Below are 18,989 nucleotides of genomic sequence, written 5' to 3'. Positions count from 1 at the left end.
TCACTAGATGAGGGTTAAGGATTTTTCCTGCACCATTTTCCTGACAAAGCTACTACTTGTCTTGCTGGAGAAAATACACAGGTACTGGTATGTTTTCCCCAGAGAGGCAAATAGCTTTAATCCCACAAATGTCTACTCAGAAGAAAGTCCCACTGAGTTCAGATGGGCTTACTCCCATGTAAGTGGGTACAGGATTGCAGTCTTAATGCATCATTATTATATTTGTGTTGCCAAAGAGGAGGGACATGCTTGTGGGAGCAAATGAGGTCAGAGTAGCGGTACTGCATGGGGAGAAGGAACTAGTCACCCTTTCCCCCACACCTTCATTGCAGACCTAATTCAGGAATTCCATTCATGTCTCATCCAGTTTGGCCCTGAGTACATATGACATGAACTGCCACCCTGGGCTCCTACTGGGAGGAAGGGCAGGATATAAATCTAATAAATAAATAAATAAATAAACACCATACAAGCATAAGAGAAGAACACTCTAAACCAGTAGTTCCCAAACTTTTTTCTCCATAGACCACTTGACAATTGCTGAAAACCATGGATCATTTCATGATTTTTCTGCCATTTGTAGCAATTGTAATGCATTGTGCTAGATGCTATATGAGTTTTAAGTGCATTTTTATTGCTTCTTTTATTTCTTATGCTGTATTTTATTGTATTACAATTTGCATTCATAAGAACATAAGAAGAGCCTGCTGGATCAGGCCAGTGGCCCATCTAGTCCAGCATCCTGTTCTCACAGTGGCCAACCAGGTGCCTGGGGGAAGCCCGCAAGCAGGACCCGAGTGCAAGAACACTCTCCCCTCCTGAGGCTTCCGGCAACTGGTTTTCAGAAGCATGCTGCCTCTGACTAGGGTGGCAGAGCACAGCCATCACGGCTAGTAGCCATTGATAGCCCTGTCCTCCATGAATTTGTCTAATCTTCTTTTAAAGCCGTCCAAGCTGGTGGCCATTACTGCATCTTGTGGGAGCAAATTCCATAGTTTAACTATGCGCTGAGTAAAGAAGTACTTCCTTTTGTCTGTCCTGAATCTTCCAACATTCAGCTTCTTTGAATGTCCACGAGTTCTAGTATTATGAGAGAGGGAGAAGAACTTTTCTCTATCCACTTTCTCAATGCCATGCATAATTTTATACACTTCTATCATGTCTCCTCTGACCCGCCTTTTCTCTAAACTAAAAAGCCCCAAATGCTGCAACCTTTCCTCGTAAGGGAGTCGCTCCATCCCCTTGATCATTCTGGTTGCCCTCTTCTGAACCTTTTCCAACTCTATAATATCCTTTTTGAGATGAGGCGACCAGAACTGTACACAGTATTCCAAATGCGGCCGCACCATAGATTTATACAACGGCATTATATCAGCTGTTTTATTTTCAATACCTTTCCTACAATTCCACAGAATTCAAACTGTTATACAATCAAATACAATGTAAGAAATAAAAGTAATAAAATACAATTAAAAATCAATATGAATTTTTAATGCTGATCACCTAAATGAGGCTGCTCTTCAGACCACAGTTTCGGAACCCATGCTTTAAATCATATATTCTGTAACACTCCAAACCGTATCTTCTGTAACACTAAGATGTGCAGTGAACTATACTGGAGAAGACCCAATACTCCAATAATTCCTCATTACTAGTGTTAGATGGGAGGTTAGCAAAAGAGAATCCCATCAGGAAACCCGTATATGACCTTATAAGTATTCAAATCCTCTTCATCCTTTGGAATCATTGGCACAAAGGGACTGCCAAATTTTGTCAAGGAGTTTATTTGCAGCCGTATGCTGGGTTGGTGTTTTTGTACCTATTTACTGCAAGAGTCATGGCTGGAATTAGAGGATGATTCAAAATTTGGGACGAGGACAAGGACACTCAAGGAGAGAAACCTAGTAAAGGGGTGCTGTATCTCATTAGATGGATAACACATCTTGTATTATTTGCTGGCTCTGAAAAGACATCCTGCTTTTCCACCATTTCCAGCATATTTTAAGTGGAAGGAGAGCTGGCCCATGACACTTTACTGCTGGAGGTGGAGCAGCAAATCCTTCCACCCACCCCATCACCCCCAAAGTCAAGGTGCAGAGTACCAAAGGCTGGTCAAGTTATTTTGAAAACCCACAAGTGCTTCCTTCCTCTTTGGCAATACAAATAAAATACAGTAATGACGCATTAAAGCTGGAATCCTATACCCAGTCATGTAGGAACTCATTGAGTTCAATGGGGCTTTCTTCTGAGTTGACATTTACAGGATTACACCGTAAATAGCGAGGAACTTTCTTCCCTTTCTTGATTGCCCCCCCTCCCAATCAGCAGTCTGAGGTGGCTGCCTCATTTTGCCTAATGGTGGAACTAGCCCTAAGTGAAAGTAGGCTAGGGATGGAAAGATCTGTCAATTTCGAGTTTCTCATTTTTCTAAATGTTAAATTCAGTTCTCTACATTTCTGTAGAAATCTGCCATTTTTTTTAAAAAAAAAACCTCATGAAAATTCTCCACCATTTTAATTCAAATTTCTCCAAATAAACACATTTTTGTAGGCACTTTTGATAAAGGTACACATTTTTGCAAGCCATTTCTTATCACACCATGCCTTTTTGCTCACTATTTTCACTCATATATTCATTTTTATGCACACCTTCCCCTAACACATGCATTTTTGTAAATATTGTTTAGTTGGAGAACTACATCCCAAAATTCTAATAAATGTGAATTTCGAAGGATGGCTGTGTTTTGGTTCTAATATTGTTTCGGAAAGTGCGAATTTGATACATTCTGCTTGAAACGCGAACTGAATTGAAATTCTCACCCATCCCTAAAGTAGGCTTATAAAAATGCTTCCCCCCAATTTCTTTTTAAAAGCCCAACAATCCAACCTATCTCAGCTTCTAACATGTTAGACATTTCCTTCCCAAAATATGCTTCTAGGAAGTAACTTGCAAGAAACTTGCATATAGATCAAAAACATGCAATTATCATATATATGTGTGTTTTGCTGTACATATAAGGAAAACGACCATGGCTCCCATGGCATGTACCACATGTATGAATATCAGGGAATAGCCAACCCACATGTATGAATATCAGATGTAATGCACGACATGTGGTTCCTAACAAGTTCCAGTGCATAAACGTACTCCATATAGGAATTCTGAATTTTGAATCCCGCCGCCACCATCACCACCACCCTGCCACCCTGGTGAGAAGAAAAGTCCACACATTTAAAGGAAGAGAGGACTCAGTCATCTAATCACCACAGGAGGCAATCAGTACAGCAGCCACTCCACCAGAGTCTTTAATGGAGAACTTCAATGGAGTCAGCACTGAAAATGGTGTGGAGAAAGTGCATAGCAAGAAGCTGCCCCTTGCCCCAGCGCCCCTCTCATGATATTAGAATGGGGTGCTATTGTTCAATGCAACTGACTGGCAGGAGATTCAGGGCAGACCAAGAAAGTACTTCACAGAGCTCATAATTAAGCTACAAAATGTGATTCCATGAGATGAGGAGATGGTTAATGGTTTAGGAGGCTTTAAAAAGAGATTAGGAAAGTTTATAGATTGATAGGCTGATCAGTGGCTACTAGTCACGATGGCTCTATGCAACCTCCAGAGACAGTGTGCCATGTAATACCAGCTGTTGGGGAGCAACAAGGGGAAAAGATCTATTGCTCTCATATCCTGTTTGTGTGCTTCACAGAGATAGGAACATGGGAAGCTGCCCTATACAGAGTCAGATTGTTGGTCCACCTAGCTCAGTATTGTCCACTATAGTGAGTGGTTCGCCAGAATTTCAGACAGAAGTGTTTCCAGTCCTACCTGGAGACATCAGAAATGGAACTTCTGCATGCAAAGCGGATACTTTACCACTGAGCTATAGCCCCTCCCCTCAAAATGGGGAGGGAGTCATTCATATAAATAGCTTCCCACTTGGAATTCTGAACATATGATCAGAAATCAGAAGCTGGACTAGATGGACCTTTGGTCTGATCCAGCAGAGTTAGGTCTCCACCCACTGCTTCTAAAGAGGCAGCTCTGCCTCCATCCTCTGACTCTGATGACTCCTCCTTCAAACCAGCAGCAGCCCCAGAGCAGCCCCTTCCACCACCACCACCACCACACCAAGTCCTTGCTGGAACGTTAGCCAGACTTGCATCTTTGCCATGCCCCTGCAAGTCCCAGCTGGAAATGGAGAGTGGGCTGATTTACACAAATTTTTCTCATGCCTTCATGTAACAAGGATAAATGTAGCTTGTTAATTATGGACGGCAATATCCAGTATTGACACTCTTACATCTATCTGCAGAAAAGATCTAGGAGCTCATATCACCCATTATGTTTCTCTTGTGCAGGCCCACACAGGATTAATTTGCATCTTGCAATTCTAGAAAAACCAGCCACAATGTTATCTGTGGTTTCCCCTGTCTCTTGCCTCTTAAACCACAGCCTCATAACTTTGCCTAAACCTACCTGAATGGCAAATTCTGCTTATATGAACAATGTTTAATACAGGAGCAGCCTATATATGGTGCCCTTCAGGTTTTGCTGGCCTATAACTTCCATCTTCTCTGACCGTTGGCCATATTGTCTAGGGCTGATGGGAACTGGAGTCCAACCATATCTGGAGAGCTTCGCATTGGTTACCCCTGGTCAAACAGAATATTTTACACAGAGAGAGAGACACACACTGTAGTATACAAATACACATACACTTACCCTATGGTGCTGTGAACTACAGTGTGATGAGAAGTGGTAGATAGACAGCCCAGGCAAGTAATTAAGGGACAGCCAGGACAGGTTGCAGCAGGCCCCCCCCTCCACTGGTTCCTCAACCTGTCAGCCCTGGAGCCCCTGCCTCCAGGATCCAGATCCTTAGGCCAGCCAGTGCTGCTCCTTGCCACCTTCCTCCTCCTTGGACAGCTTGGGGATCCACTGCTTCTGCTGCTGACTGGCTGATTGAGATGAAGGGATGATCTGGCAGGAGGAGCAGCGCAGGAAGAAGGAAGGCAGCCAGAAGCAGTGGCCAGCTGGCCAGGTAATTTGCTGCTGCTGCTGCTGTTGCTGCAGCCACTGTTGCTAATGCCCAGGCCAGCTACTGCTTGTGGCTACCTTCCTCCTTGCTACCTCTTCCTGCTGAAATGTCTCTTCATTCTAATCGCCTGGGTGGTGGCACAAGGTCTAAGCCATTTGTGATCTTCCCTGCCCTTCTCCTTTGCACCCCGACATGGGGGAGGAGGTGGGGGATGGGAGGATCTTAAAAGGCTTTTGGCAAACTCTAAGGAGATGGGGGATGGTTTTGGCAAGGGGTTGGGTGGGATGAATGAGCAAGATGGAGTGGAGTGGGCAAGAACAGCAGCCCGTAATATCTGTTTGCATTGATGCTTTTGACAATGGCCTGAAACACATGTGAACTTATTGCTTCTTATTAAATTGTTTTTGCCCCTACTACTCAAGTATTTTCTCTCAGATAAAGAAGGCCTGGCCTCATAGCTATGATACGGCAAAAATTTATCTACAAATTTATCATATCTTTATGTGAAAATGACATGCTCTGTTTGTGGCTCCTAGTGCTAATAAATCATTGTTCTTCTCTTCTGCTGTAAGCTACAAATGGAACAACAATTTACCTCACACATTATCAGGGATACTGCAGTTTTTGTGCAAGTTCATCTCACTACCCATCCATACCAATGGGTGTGGCACAGCTGCTGTGGGAAGAAATGGGGAAGTCCAAATTCACTTGAATTTAATATTTCCAATTCCAATTCCCATTTCAAGTGGGGTAGGGAAGAGAGAATGCTGAGCAATCCTTAAAATGAATAAAGATCAATGATTTATTTAGCGCTGAGCACTTATTCATTTTAGGATGATTGCTCATTACAACCCATGAAATATTATAAAACTGTCTGTTTATATAAAAAAATTCTGTTCCACCCTTTTAGTGCCTATGCACCACTCAGGTTGACTTGCAGCACTTTAATCACAATATCATATAACAATTTTTATTGTTTGCTCTGGAATGGAAGAGTAGATTGGAAGTGGAAAAGCACAGGAACTGAGACAGACCATTGATCCATCTAGTTTAGTATTGTCTACACCAACTGGCAGTGGCTCTCTGAGGTGTCAGGCAGGAGACATTCCCAGCCCTTTGTGGAGATGACGGGGACTGAACCTGCATACAAAGTATGTGCTCTAGCACTGAACAACAGCCCATTCCCAGCCAGGTGTTTAGTTAGGATGGGGAACACATTGCTTTATGCGTCTGTGTTATATGCCTTCAGGTCAATTACAACTTATGGCAACCATACGAATCAGTGACCCCCAATAGCATCAGTCATGAACCACCCTGTTCAGATCTTGTAAGTTCAGGTCTGTGGCTTCCTTTATGGAATCAATCCTCTCTTGTTTGACCTTCCTCTTTTTCTACTCCCTTCGGTTTTTCCCAGCATTATTATGTTTTCTAGTGAATCATGTCTTCTCATTATGTGTCCAACATATGATAACCTCAGTTTCATCATTTTAGCTTCTAGTGATAGTTCTGGTTAATTTGTTCTAACACCCAATGATTTGTCTTTGTTGTGGTCCATGGTACCCGCAAAGCTCTCCTCCAACACCACATTTCAAATGAATTTATTTTTCTCTTATCCCCTTTTTTCACTGTCCAGCTTTCACATCCATACAAAGAGATTGGGAATACCATGTTCTGAATGATCCTGACTTTAGTGTTCAATGATACATCTTTGCATTTGATGATCTTTTCTAGTTCTCTCATAGCTGCCCTCCCCAGTCCCAGCCTTCTTCTAATTTCTTGACTATTGTCTCCATTGTGGTTAATGACATTGCCGAGGTATTGATAATCTCTGACAAGTTCAATATCCTCATTATTGATTTTAAAGTTACATAATGTCATTACTTTAGCCTTTTTGACATTCAACTGTATTCCTGCTTTTGTGCTTTCCTCTTTAACTTACATTGCTTTACATTTTCTTTATTTTTATTTTATTTTTTAAAAATAAACAATAGTGTTATACCACCACAACACTCTTTGATCTAATCAGTATTCTGCTAATATTCTAACATTTTTAAAAAACTGGATTGGAAGTATAGATCTGAAGTGTTTAATCTGGTGACAACAGCACATTGCTGAAATGACAGTGATTGGAATAGATTTTTTCTTTTGTCTTTAAATTAGCAGTTTAGTCTAATAATGCTACAATACTCTGTCATTTAAGCAATATTTCTCTAATTTATTTTTTAAAAAGGATAACTGGAAAAGCATTTTAGTGCCAATTAAAAGAGTGGTTAAAAATTAACAGGATTATAAAATGGTGCCCCTACCCAAAAAAGGCTATAGCAAACCTATGTTGAGCTCTGATAGGATGCTTTGCCCAATACATCACTGCCCATGTCAAAACCACGCCTCTTAAAAAAAAGGAGGAGAAAGAGTAGAGCTAAGGGCACCTGCATTATTCCTCCATCATTCACAAAAATGTTGGACTTTCTGCAGGAAGAAAAAAACCAGAAAAAGCACTGGGGAAAACATGGGAGGATAACAAATGGGTGACGATGGCATGTGACCCCCTGGTAAAATGAGAGCAGACAAGGCATGGCAGTTTCCCACTGGGTGAAACTATGGCTTACTGGGACTGCATGAACATGCCAGCTCCCAGGGAGGAGCCATTTTGCTCCTCCCCATCCTTCTTGCTCCTGCACTACACTCAGCTAAGCCAAGGTTTGGCTCAGTGTCTTGTTTGAATCTGGACTCGTGGTTAAGTTCTGACCTCACTAAACATGAGTTGTAGCCAAGAACAGACCTTAGCTTAGCTCAGTGTGATATGGCAGTAAAAGAGACCAGAGGGGAGTAAAAACCTTCCTCTTCTCTCAGGCATTTTAATAAGTGTTTTAATATGTGTTTAATATGTGTTATAAACGTTTTAAATTTAAAAATTTTAAGGATGCCCATTTTTAATGCTGTTTGAATTGTTTTAAAGATGTGTTTTATTGTATTTTGATATTGTCTGTAGTGAATCGCCCAGGGAGCTTCAGCTATGGGGCGGTATATAAATTTAATAAATAAATAAATAAATAAATAAATAAATAAATAAATAAAACAGCCGTGAATTCCTTTCCGGAAACTTGCATGTTTGTGCATTCCAGTATCATGTCATGCAAACCAGGTCACCAAATCCCTAGTGTGGAAGTGGTCAGTCATATATAGAAAAATTTTATTTTTCTTCAATGAACATGCTGCAATCACTTTTGTAGATACAGCAAGATACCAGATGCATGAACACAGCTCACTACCATACTATCACAACGTACTCTTTATTTCTGTCTGCAACATTTTGAAGAATGAGATCTGTATGACTACGCAACTGCAGTTATATTAGTAACCACTGGAGGTCTTCAGTTTCTTAAACTGGACTTTCCAAGAATGTTAAAAATGTTTATGACAGGACCTCAGAATGCCATATTTCCTCAAAGCCGAGGGATTCATGAATATTTGTATTGATTTTTGAAAATAAATAAAAATCTAATTAAAGAACAACATCAACCCTGAGAGGTAGGGTAGGCTGAGACACAGTTATTTGCCCAGGGCTACCCAGTGAAGTTTATAGCTGAATAGGCATTTGAACCTGGATTTCCCAGATCCAAAGCCAACCTTTTATTACTGGGAATAAAGGACTATCGGCAAAAGAGCTTCCAGAATAATGCTGAACTAGATTCAAGGGAAGCTAAGATACAACATGGCAGAGTAGTTTGCACACCAGAGCTATCCTTCTTGCAGATGTATTTCATAACCCCTGCACAGCTCACAGTTTCTTGCATCAACCAAGGGGACAAGTGAGGCAATCAGTGCTGACTGCCAAGTAGCTTAGAGTGGATCTTGGGGGTGGGAAAGCCTCATATCAATATGCTTGGGGAACCTCCATCCTGTCCTATGGAATTATGATGTTCTGGAATATGATGTGACCCTTTAATTAATATTATGGTTAGAAAACACGGGGACCTACTAACTGCAGGAACTCCACAAAGAAAAAGGCAATTACAAAGTAAGCAGGGAACATAGGAAGCTGCCTCATACCAGCGCAGGATATTTGCCCATCTAGTTCAGCACTGTTTATTTCTGACTGGCAGGAGCTCCCAGGCAGAGGTCTTTCAAATCATCAGCTACCAAATCCTTTTAACTGGAAATGCCAGAGACTGAACCTGAGGCTTTCTGCTTGAAAAATATGTGCTCTGTCACTGAGTTATGCCCTCACCTCACCAAAATATTTAGTGTTTTAACAACTGAGGAAACCTTGCATGTTTTGAGCTCTTGCTCATCACCAGGTATAAAAGCCAAACACTAGTATCTACATGTTTCTGTTACAATGAATATCTGACATTTGATTAATGTTAATGTCAGCAATCCCAGACAAATGTGGATGTCCAAACATTCAGTGATACACCAGTCAGTGTTGAGAGTCACCTAAATGAGTTTGCCAGCATTCACCAGCATATGCTGAATAAGTGAGGACATATACCAGTGACTGATGATTTGTCTGGGGTTGTCAACGTTATCTAAATGGCGACATCCAGCAAATTTTAGACATTCACTGTCTGTAACACATCCAAAATGTCTTAGAAGTTGCCTAATGTATAGAGATTGATGTTTGGTTGTACACCTGAGGAAGAGCTGGAAACATGTAACCTGAGTACAAAATGCCAAGTGAAGTGTCCCTAAGGCTGCTTTAATAATTGATGCTAAGGGCACTGAAACGAAAACTTAGCTTTGTGACTGAATTCTGTTCCAACTGCAATTTGGAATGGAACTAGGACTGCTGAGAGTTGGCAAGATGCATGATCAGGGGCTCCTCACTAAATCTTCCTACAAATCAAAAGTTACTACTTTCTTTTAACAAACGTTTAGTGACTAGGTTTAACTTTGGGTGAGAAAGGTTGAAAATAAATGAAAGAAATGTATCAAAACGAGACAGTTAATATGTTTATTAGAAATGACACTGTTCACAAACCCAAGTGAAAATAAATAAACATAACATTTTTAGTACTACTGCATGACTAAACTATTTAATCAGTAGCGGTCATACAGTTCTGTGAACTGGGGCCTACTACTAAAAGTTCTGGTCTCGAGGTATATGTTGCACTTTGCCATGTCTAAATCATATTAATAAACGTTGGTGCTTTTAGAATTTTATTTCTTTAACAAAATGTATATACTGCTTGATTGTAAAAACTAAGCAGTTTACAGAAAAACATTAACATTATTGGTAAAACAGTTAAGAACAAGTAATTAAAAACATTTAACAGACCATTCAAATCAGCAGTAAACTAAAAAGAGATTAAAACACATCAACATCTACATGTCTTGAGAGGCTTGCCTAAACAGAAATGTTTTAAGCAGGTGCTGAAAAGAATACAGCAAAGGCCCCTGCCTGATGTCACTAAGCAGGGAGTTCCAAAGAGTAGGTACTGCCACACTAAAAGAGCAATTTCGTTCTGCGGAACGAATATTATGCAGCACTTGTAGCAGTGCCAGTTCTACAGATCGAAGTGCTCAAGTGGGCACATATGGGGTAAGGCAGACTCGCAAGTAAACATGTCCCGAGCTTTTAAGGGATTTATACATCAATAGTAACACTTTGAATTTGGCCCAGAAACAAACTGGCAACCAGTGCAAATCCCTGAGCAGAGGTGTTATACGCTGACAGAGTCTCATTCCTGCCAGCAATCTGGCTGCAGTATTCTGCACTAACTGCAGTTTCTGGGTCAAGTGCCCCACATAGAGTGCATTTCAGTAATCCAGTCTTGAAGTCACCAGTGACTGAACTACTGTGGTCAGTCTCCCAGTCCAGGAACAGTTTATAATTGTCTTACCAGGCATAGGTGATAAAAGGCACTTCTAGCCTACTGAGACTACCCAGGCCTCCAGTGACAGAGCTGGATCCAGAAGCACCCCCAGTCTGTGTATCTGCTTCTTCAGGGAGAGCGCAACCCCACCCAGGGCAGGAAATTGACCAATTTCTTAGACACAGGAACCACTCACCCACAGTGCCACTGTCTTGCCAGGATTCAAGCCCAGTTTATTTTCCTTCATCCCACCACTTCGTCTAGGCACTGGTCCAGGGCCTGCACAGCCTCTCCTGATTCAGTTGTTATGGGGAAATAGCCGAGTGTCATCAGCATATTGAAAACTCCTGAACAACCCCTTGAAGCCCCAAAACTCCTAATGGTCATTCCCAGAGGCTTCATATAGATATTAAATAGCACTGTGGATAAGACAGCACCCTACAGCACAACTGAAAGAGAATCAACCAATGCTACTCTCTGGACTTGGTCCTGAAAATAGGATTGGAAGCACTGTAATATGCTCTCAATTCCCATTCAATGGAGTCAGGCCAGGAGAATACTGTGATCAATTATATCATAAGCTTCTGAGAGATCAAGAAACAGGAGAAAGGTTGCACTCCTCTGTCTCATTCTCAGTAAATGTTATCCAAGAAGACTTGGATATGCTGAGATTTAGCAACAGACATTATGGCCACTTCCTGGTCTGTTGAGATACCAAAATTTATTTTGTAATGTATTGTTCATTTTTTCATGGTCTAGGGCCCCAGAGGCCCAGGACCTTCAGAGGTCTAGGTCCCAGGGATTTTGCCCCCCTGCCCCTCCTCTCCTCCCTGGATGAAACTACAAGGCCTGGCTAGAAAAGAATGATGTGCAGATCATCAGGGCATTAACTAGAATTTTAAATTTGTTCCATGTGTTTTGAGTGCTCTCCCAGCCACCATGTGAGATCTCGAAGAAGACTAAGTGAGCCTGGTCTGCACATAATGCTTAACTATGATTTATTAAATTATGGTTTCATTATGGTGTAGCATTATGTGTGAAACCTGCCCACCAACTTAACTATGGTTTGCTTACAGGCAGAAGCCAGGGTTGATTTATGGACTTTATTTTGTGTCAACTATAACTTGGCATTGCATGTGAACCCAGCACCCTTGCTAACCTTGGTTTGCTTGACTACCTCAGACGTTCACCAAGCAACAAAGGCCTGAAGTAAGAGCAGCTGGAAAATAAGCCAAATGTTAGAGAAACAAGCCATAGTTTGTTTGATCATCATGGTAAACTTGTGGTTTGTTAAATAACAAATGGCTTAGCATTATGTGCAAACCAGGTCATAGGCAACAGCTTGAAAAGAGTCAGGAACTCCATGAGATGTGCCAGGAAATGAAACCAAACATCCCAACCACAGAGCAAGTCAGGACTGAAGGATAAACTAGAAGTCAGGACTGAAGAATAATCAAAGGATACAGGGACACATCAAAGCTTAGGAAGACCATTTTGCTTAGGCAGAGCTAAACTGGAAGCTGTCTGACAGATCTTCTTGACCAAAAAGACCTGAGGAAACTTCGGCTGCGTACACACCATTCATTTAAAGAACATTTAAAGTACATGGCTTCCTTCAAAGAATCCCAGAAACTGTAGTTTACCGCTCACAGAGCTACAATTCCCGGCACCCTTAACAAACTTTGGGGAAAGCCATGTGCTTTAAATGTATGTTGTGTATGCAGCCTTCACATCCTAGCTCAGCACACAAAGCAGCCACACACAGTTCTCAGGCTCTTCAGCAGAAAGCCCAGAAGCAGATACATACTAAGGTAAGTAAATCTACACTAGAAATGTGGAAAGAAATGTTCAAGTTCTCAAACAGATCCAGTTTAGCCTACTATATACCACATATGCACAAGGAAAAAATGGTTTGTTTTGATTTGGAACCAAGAAGTTCCCTTATACTGAGCCTTACCAATGGTGATAAGAACTAAGAGCCTGCTAGATTTGATCGAAGGCCCATCTAGTCCTGCATTCTGTTCTCACAGCAGCCAACCAGATATGGAAAAGTCCATTTATGTTTCCCAACAACTGATATTTAGAAACATTCTGCCTCTGAAACTGAAGGTCAAGCACAGCCATCACGATAAGTAACCAGTGATAACCTTATGCTCCTTATAGTTGTCTAACCCCCGTTTACAATTGTCCAAGTTGGAAACATGCTCCATAGTTTAACTACATGAAGAAGCATTTCCTCTCTGTCTGGAATCTCTCACTATTCAGCTCCACTGGATGGTTCCATGGTTCTAGTATTATGAAAGAGGAAGGAAAACTATTCCCTATCTACTTTCTACATTCTGTGTGATTTTATGCACCTCTGTAATATCCCCTCTTACTTACTTTCTTTTTTTCCTAAATGAAAACACTCAAAGACTGTAACCTTTCCTCATTGGGGAGTTGCTTCAGCCCTTGATCATTTTGGTTGCTTTTCTGTACTTTTTCCAGATCTGCAATACCTTTTTTGAGGTGTGATGACCAGAACTTACACAGTATTCCAAGTGTGTTCCACCTATCTCAGTATTGACAGTACTGGAAATGCCGAATATTAAACCTGGGGCCTTTTGCATGCAGCTACAGCTTTTCCCCACATCTCCACCCACTTCCAATAATATGCCTTAGAAATGTGGTTGTCAGTCATCCCACTGCATTTGTACTCATTAGACAGAATTCTGACAGCCAGGGGAAGAGTCACTTTATATTGAACAACTATACTGAGGGCCAGTGTGGTATAGTGGTTAGAGTGTTGGACCTGGGAGACCAGGGTTCAGATCCCCACTCAGTCATGAAGAGTTCTCACTGGGACAAAGAAATTTGACCATATAACACCTGTCCTGGCGCAGCTGCACTGGCTACCGATATGTTTCCGGGCCAGATTCAAAGTGTTGGTTCTTACCTATAAAGCCCTAAACGGCATCGGACCGCAATACCTGATGGAGCGCCTCTCTCGCTATGTACCTACCCGTTCACTACGCTCGACGTCGAAGGCCCTTCTCCGGGTCCCAACCCATAAAGAGGCCCGGAGATCAACAACTAGATCTAGGGCCTTCTCGGTGGTGGCCCCTGAACTATGGAATGCCCTCCCAGACGAGATACGCCTGGCGCCTTCTCTGTTACCTTTTCGGCGCCAGGTAAAAACTTACCTTTTCGCCCAGGCTTTTTAAATTTTGTAAATTTTTAAATATTTTAAATTTAACATTCTAAACTTAATATGATCTTAATTTATAAATCTCAATGGCAATTTTATTAATGTTTTATAATTGTACTATATATATATATATTTTCCACACTTGCTCATATTTTAATTGTGATTTTATTTGTTGTACACCGCCCTGAGAGCTTTCTGCTATAGGGCGGTCTAGAAATGTAATTAAATAAATAAATAAATATGAAGCTTCCTGGGTGACCTTGGGCCAGTCACAAACTCTCAGCCTAACCTACCTCACAGGATTGTTGTGAAGATAAAATGGAGATGAAGGAGAACCATGGAGAGGAAGGAGAACCTTGAGCTCCTTGGAAGAAAGGTGGGATATAAATTAACAATATATTAAATAACTCCATATATTAAAAAGTTAGAAACTTTTTTTTAAGAAAAAGAAAGAAATGTGGGGAAAGTCTAAAATGTATCTGAATAGACCACCCCACCCCACCCCATTGCTTTAGCCTTGCCCAGTAAAGAACCAGACCTAAATAATTCCACAACATGTAAAGGTTACCGGGCAATATGATAAATATGGAAGCCCTTGATTTTAATGGCTTTTTGTTTGTGCCATATTCTTTTTAATAAAACAGTGACTGCAAAAAAAAAAAAAAACTAGTTGTAAAAAAACTTGCTAGCTCTTCAGTTTACCAGATCAACTCCTTACATTCTTATTAAAAGAGGATTAGACAAATTTATGGAAGATATCAATGGCTACTAGTTATGATGGCTACATACAACCTCCAGGATCAGCGGTAGCATGCCTCTGAATATCACTTCCTGGAGACAACTGCAATGGAAGAGGGCTATTGCACTCATACCTTGCTTGTGGGCTTCTAGGAGGCATCTGGTTGATCACAGTGGGAAACAGGATGCTGGCCTCAGGACTGGCCCAAGACAATTTGTTGCCTGTGAAGGACAAGGTGGCACCCCCTTTTCACATACTGAAGCTGATTGGACTGGCCCCTGAATCTTATTTTGATACGGGCAATCAGACAACATCCTCCTGAGGGCAGCTGGCTAGCTTAGGGAGCATAGGCAGGCTTCTCCCAATACCTTGCCTCCTATCATCTCTTGTTTGAGGCGGGTGCATCAGCCTATGCCTAATTATAGAGATGGTCCTGAGGCTAGACTCGATAGTTCTTTGGTTTGATCCAGAAGAGATATTTTCTTATGCTCAATGAAATACTTAAGAAGCATGTGATAAGCACAGCAAAAGGAGAACAGCAAGAACCTGTCCCTCATACAAATAGACTGCCTTCAAGTCGATCCCGACTTATGGCAACCCTATGAATAGGGTGTTCATGGTAAGCGGTATTCAGAGGGGGTTACCATTGCCTTCCTCTGAGGCTAGTCCTCCCCAGCTGGCTAGGGCCTGCTCAGCTTGCCACAGCTGCACAAGCCAGCCCCTTCCTTGTCTGCAACTGCCAGCTGGGGGGCAACTGGGCTCCTTGGGACTATGCAGCTTGCCCACGGCTGCACAGGTGGCAGGGCATGTAACCCTTGAGCCACTCACTGTGGGGGTGATCTTTAGCTGGCCCTCGACACCCAGGAGACACGAGCGGGATTTGAACTCACAGACTCTGGACTCCCAGCCAAGCTCTCCTCCCCACTGTGCTATACTGCAAGTGGGGGAAGTTAGAAAAATAAGCTAAGACACTCACAAACAAGGGATGTTTTCCATTGGAGATTTAACACACACAAAAGGGGCAAAATTAATCTGAAAGATCTCTTAGAATAAGGGACATCTGGAAAGTTACTCAGTAATGCCATCTTCCCATAAGCTACTTGCATAACAGTCTCTCCCGGTTCTAAACAGTCTGAGAAGCACAGACTTCTTTTTGCATTGCAGCAAGAAACATCAGAACCTGTTAATGCAGAGGCTGCTGTAGCTAAGGATATGCATATAATCCTGCTAACATATAATATTGGGATCTTCACTGATTGTAAAGCTGCTGAATAATAATGATGATGATAATGATAATATGCACACTTGGGTTTGAATCCACTGGTCTCCAAGGAAGCACCCGAAGACTGACAGCTCTACTCTGTTCTGATGCTACTAAGTAACTAGATGACTAATTTCTACCTTGACAGGCTCATAATGCTGAAGCATAAGTCATTCCATATAAAGAGCACCCCCCCAAACTCTCCCACAATGAGGGATACATCACAGTTCCACACCTTTGCTCCTTCACAAGGGCAACAAGCTTTTTAAAAATATGAAACATACGTAGAATGTATATATATATATATATAGCTGCACTTGGATATCACTAGAAGCAATACAGCTTCATACTTATTCTATTAAAAATATGCATCAAACCCTTTAGCAGTGCAAGATATGTTCCAGAAAGAGAAATTCAGTATGAAAAACAGAATCTTACAGCAGGAGCTGGAAGTACTTCTCGATGGAAAATATGCTATTTAAACCAGGGCTGCAGCAAGGAAGAGGGAGAAGCCAGTTTTGAAGCCTTTTAAATAACACCTCCGAATTTTGCAGAGGAGCACAGCAAGAACAAGCTAATTAGGTGAGTACTTCAGTCTCTCATTATGAAAACAGCATTTGATGGCAAAGAGGGGGAAATACAAACAGAATTCAAAAGAAAATGCTTAGGGCTTGATCTATTTAAACATACAGGCAAGTAAGCCTCACAGATTCCAAAACTGGCTCAACAGCCATGTGATGGTAACACAGTTTTTTAAAAAAAAGCTAAATGGTAAAAAAAAAAAAGCAACGTGTAAATCTGCATATTGAATATGTAACTGAATCCTTGCTCTGCTGGTTAAACCACAGCAATTGCTTTAACAAATTATATTGGGTGGTTTTTGGTCTTTTTGGCACAGACTTACTTCAACTGCCGAGGTTCACAGTCAACTCCCGGTAGCAAAAGCCTGGCTGCTTGCCGTACATCATCGCTGTCCACAGAGAAACTGCGGCGGTGCCCTGCATGAGCCAGAGCTACTCTTATCCATTCCATCAGAGGTGGCAGCACAATGAAAGGCCTAGGAAGAACAAAACAAATAAGCTATTTTCCCCCACTGTAAAATACAATATAACATGTGCTAGATGTAAGATTTCTTACCTGCCCTTCAGCATGAATTCTTTGGGTGCATTACAACAATATAACCAAGTAGTTATAAAAGCAAGTAAAACAGTTACAATTATAAAAACAATAAAACTGTTCCAACCAAAACAGAATAGTATAGATTCAACAAAACAGGTTGATTCCCCAAAGCAAAATACCTTAGCTGTCAAAGGCGAGAGTAATGATATCTATATCTATATCAGAGGCACAGGAAATGATTGCAGAGAATTTCTGGTAGGTATAAGGCAAATATTGGAATGTTTATTTTCTCTTGGAATGCTAAGGTTGAATTGGCTTCCCTAGATAGCAAGTCCCAAATGTTTGCTCTTGAGTCTGTGTTTTCCCCCCAGTTTAGAGGCAGTGGGGGGTGGAATTTGCACACTTTGATATCAACCTGAGTCTTAAGAAAACCTTAAGACCCCAGTCACAATGCATTTCTTTAACATCAGAATGGTACCTTTTAGCCAGAGCTTTTTCTTTTCCCCAAGATAAACACAGGGTGAAAGGGAAGACCATTCATTCCCCTCCTCAAATACAAGGCAAAGGAAGCTTAAAAACTACATGTTGAAAATTGAGTTTTGAAACGAGTATAATGTCAGACCTTGACCAGAATACTATTGAGTTTAAGTCTGTTTCATATTAAAAATACAGTACCCTTAAACCAGAGGTGGGGAACCTTTGGCCCTTCAAGTGGCAGGCCAGCTCCAGACACTCTTGGATGAGACCAATTATCTGGATCCATTTCAGTCGGGTTTCAGGCCTGGTTTTAGAACAGAAACAGCCTTGGTCACCCTGTATGATGGTCTCTGTTAGGAGAGAGACAGGGGAAGTGTGACTCTGTTGATTCTCCTTGATCTCTCAGCAGCTTTCGATACCATTGACCATGGTATCCTTCTGGGAAGACTGGCTGAATTGGGAGTGGGAGGGACTGCATGGCGGTGGTTCTGCTCCTACTTGGCGGGTCAGCTCCAGAAGGTGGTGCTTGGGGAACATTACTCGGCACCCTGGACTCTCCAGTATGGGGTTCCGCAGGGGTCACTTCTGTCCCCCATGCTGTTCAACATCTACATGAAGCCATTGGGTGCAGTCACCCGGAGCTTTGGAGTGCATTGCCATCAGTATGCTGATGACACGCAGCTCTATTTCTCCTTTTCATCTTCTTCAGGTGAGGCTGTCAATGTGCTGAACCGGTGCCTGGCTGCGACAATGGACTGGATGAGGGCTAATAAACTGAGGCTCAATCCAGACAAGACTGAGATGCTGCTAGTGGGTGGTTCTTCTGACCGGATGGTGAATGTCCAACCTGTCCTGGATGGGGTTGCACTCCCCCTGAAGGAGCAGGTTCTGTCCTGCCCAGAGTCCGAGAGACGAGACGGAGATGAGACTGGAATTAATTCTTGTTTTATTAGAGTAACGGTTACATCGAAAGCAGTGTGCTTCATAGACCTCTCTATGCTGACTCACTACTGACCCTAACTAGGCTACCTAAGTGTGCTCTGCAGCGTGTGGAGTAAGTTAACTCAGCACCCCAATCAGGGGGGCACCGCCTTAAATAGGAAACGTCTTCGCCAATAATCTCTGACTCCTTTGAAGTTTCACCTTCTGACCAACCCGCTTCTAGCGGGGTGAGAGAGGGCGAGCCTCCGCCTGCTCATCTGACAGGACAGGCTCACTAGGTGGCAGCTCGACATCAGGGGCGGGGAACCCACTGGTGGGGAAGCGTTTGAAGTGCCAGGTGGGGAGTCCTGGGGGGGTGGAGTTGGTGCACACGTGAGGTCATCCCCTAATGGCTCTGTTGGGGTTC

General features: G+C 42.2%; 1 protein-coding gene across 3 annotated transcripts in view; it reads right to left on the bottom strand.

Annotated features, from left to right (window-relative positions):
• Positions 1 to 18,989, bottom strand: part of ABTB3 (ankyrin repeat and BTB domain containing 3) — a 326,024-nt gene that overhangs the window by 62,275 nt on the left and 244,760 nt on the right. For all 3 annotated transcript variants that reach the window (XM_061638952.1, XM_061638953.1, XM_061638954.1), the window contains exon 4: positions 16,950 to 17,102. In XM_061638952.1, coding sequence (XP_061494936.1) covers positions 16,950 to 17,102 — 153 coding nt within the window. The remainder of the gene's footprint in view (positions 1 to 16,949; positions 17,103 to 18,989) is intronic.

The sequence above is a fragment of the Rhineura floridana genome, chromosome 8, assembly GCF_030035675.1.
Source record: "Rhineura floridana isolate rRhiFlo1 chromosome 8, rRhiFlo1.hap2, whole genome shotgun sequence".
Taxonomy (NCBI): Eukaryota; Metazoa; Chordata; class Lepidosauria; order Squamata; family Rhineuridae; genus Rhineura; species Rhineura floridana.
This window is presented reverse-complemented; position numbering and strand designations above follow the sequence as displayed.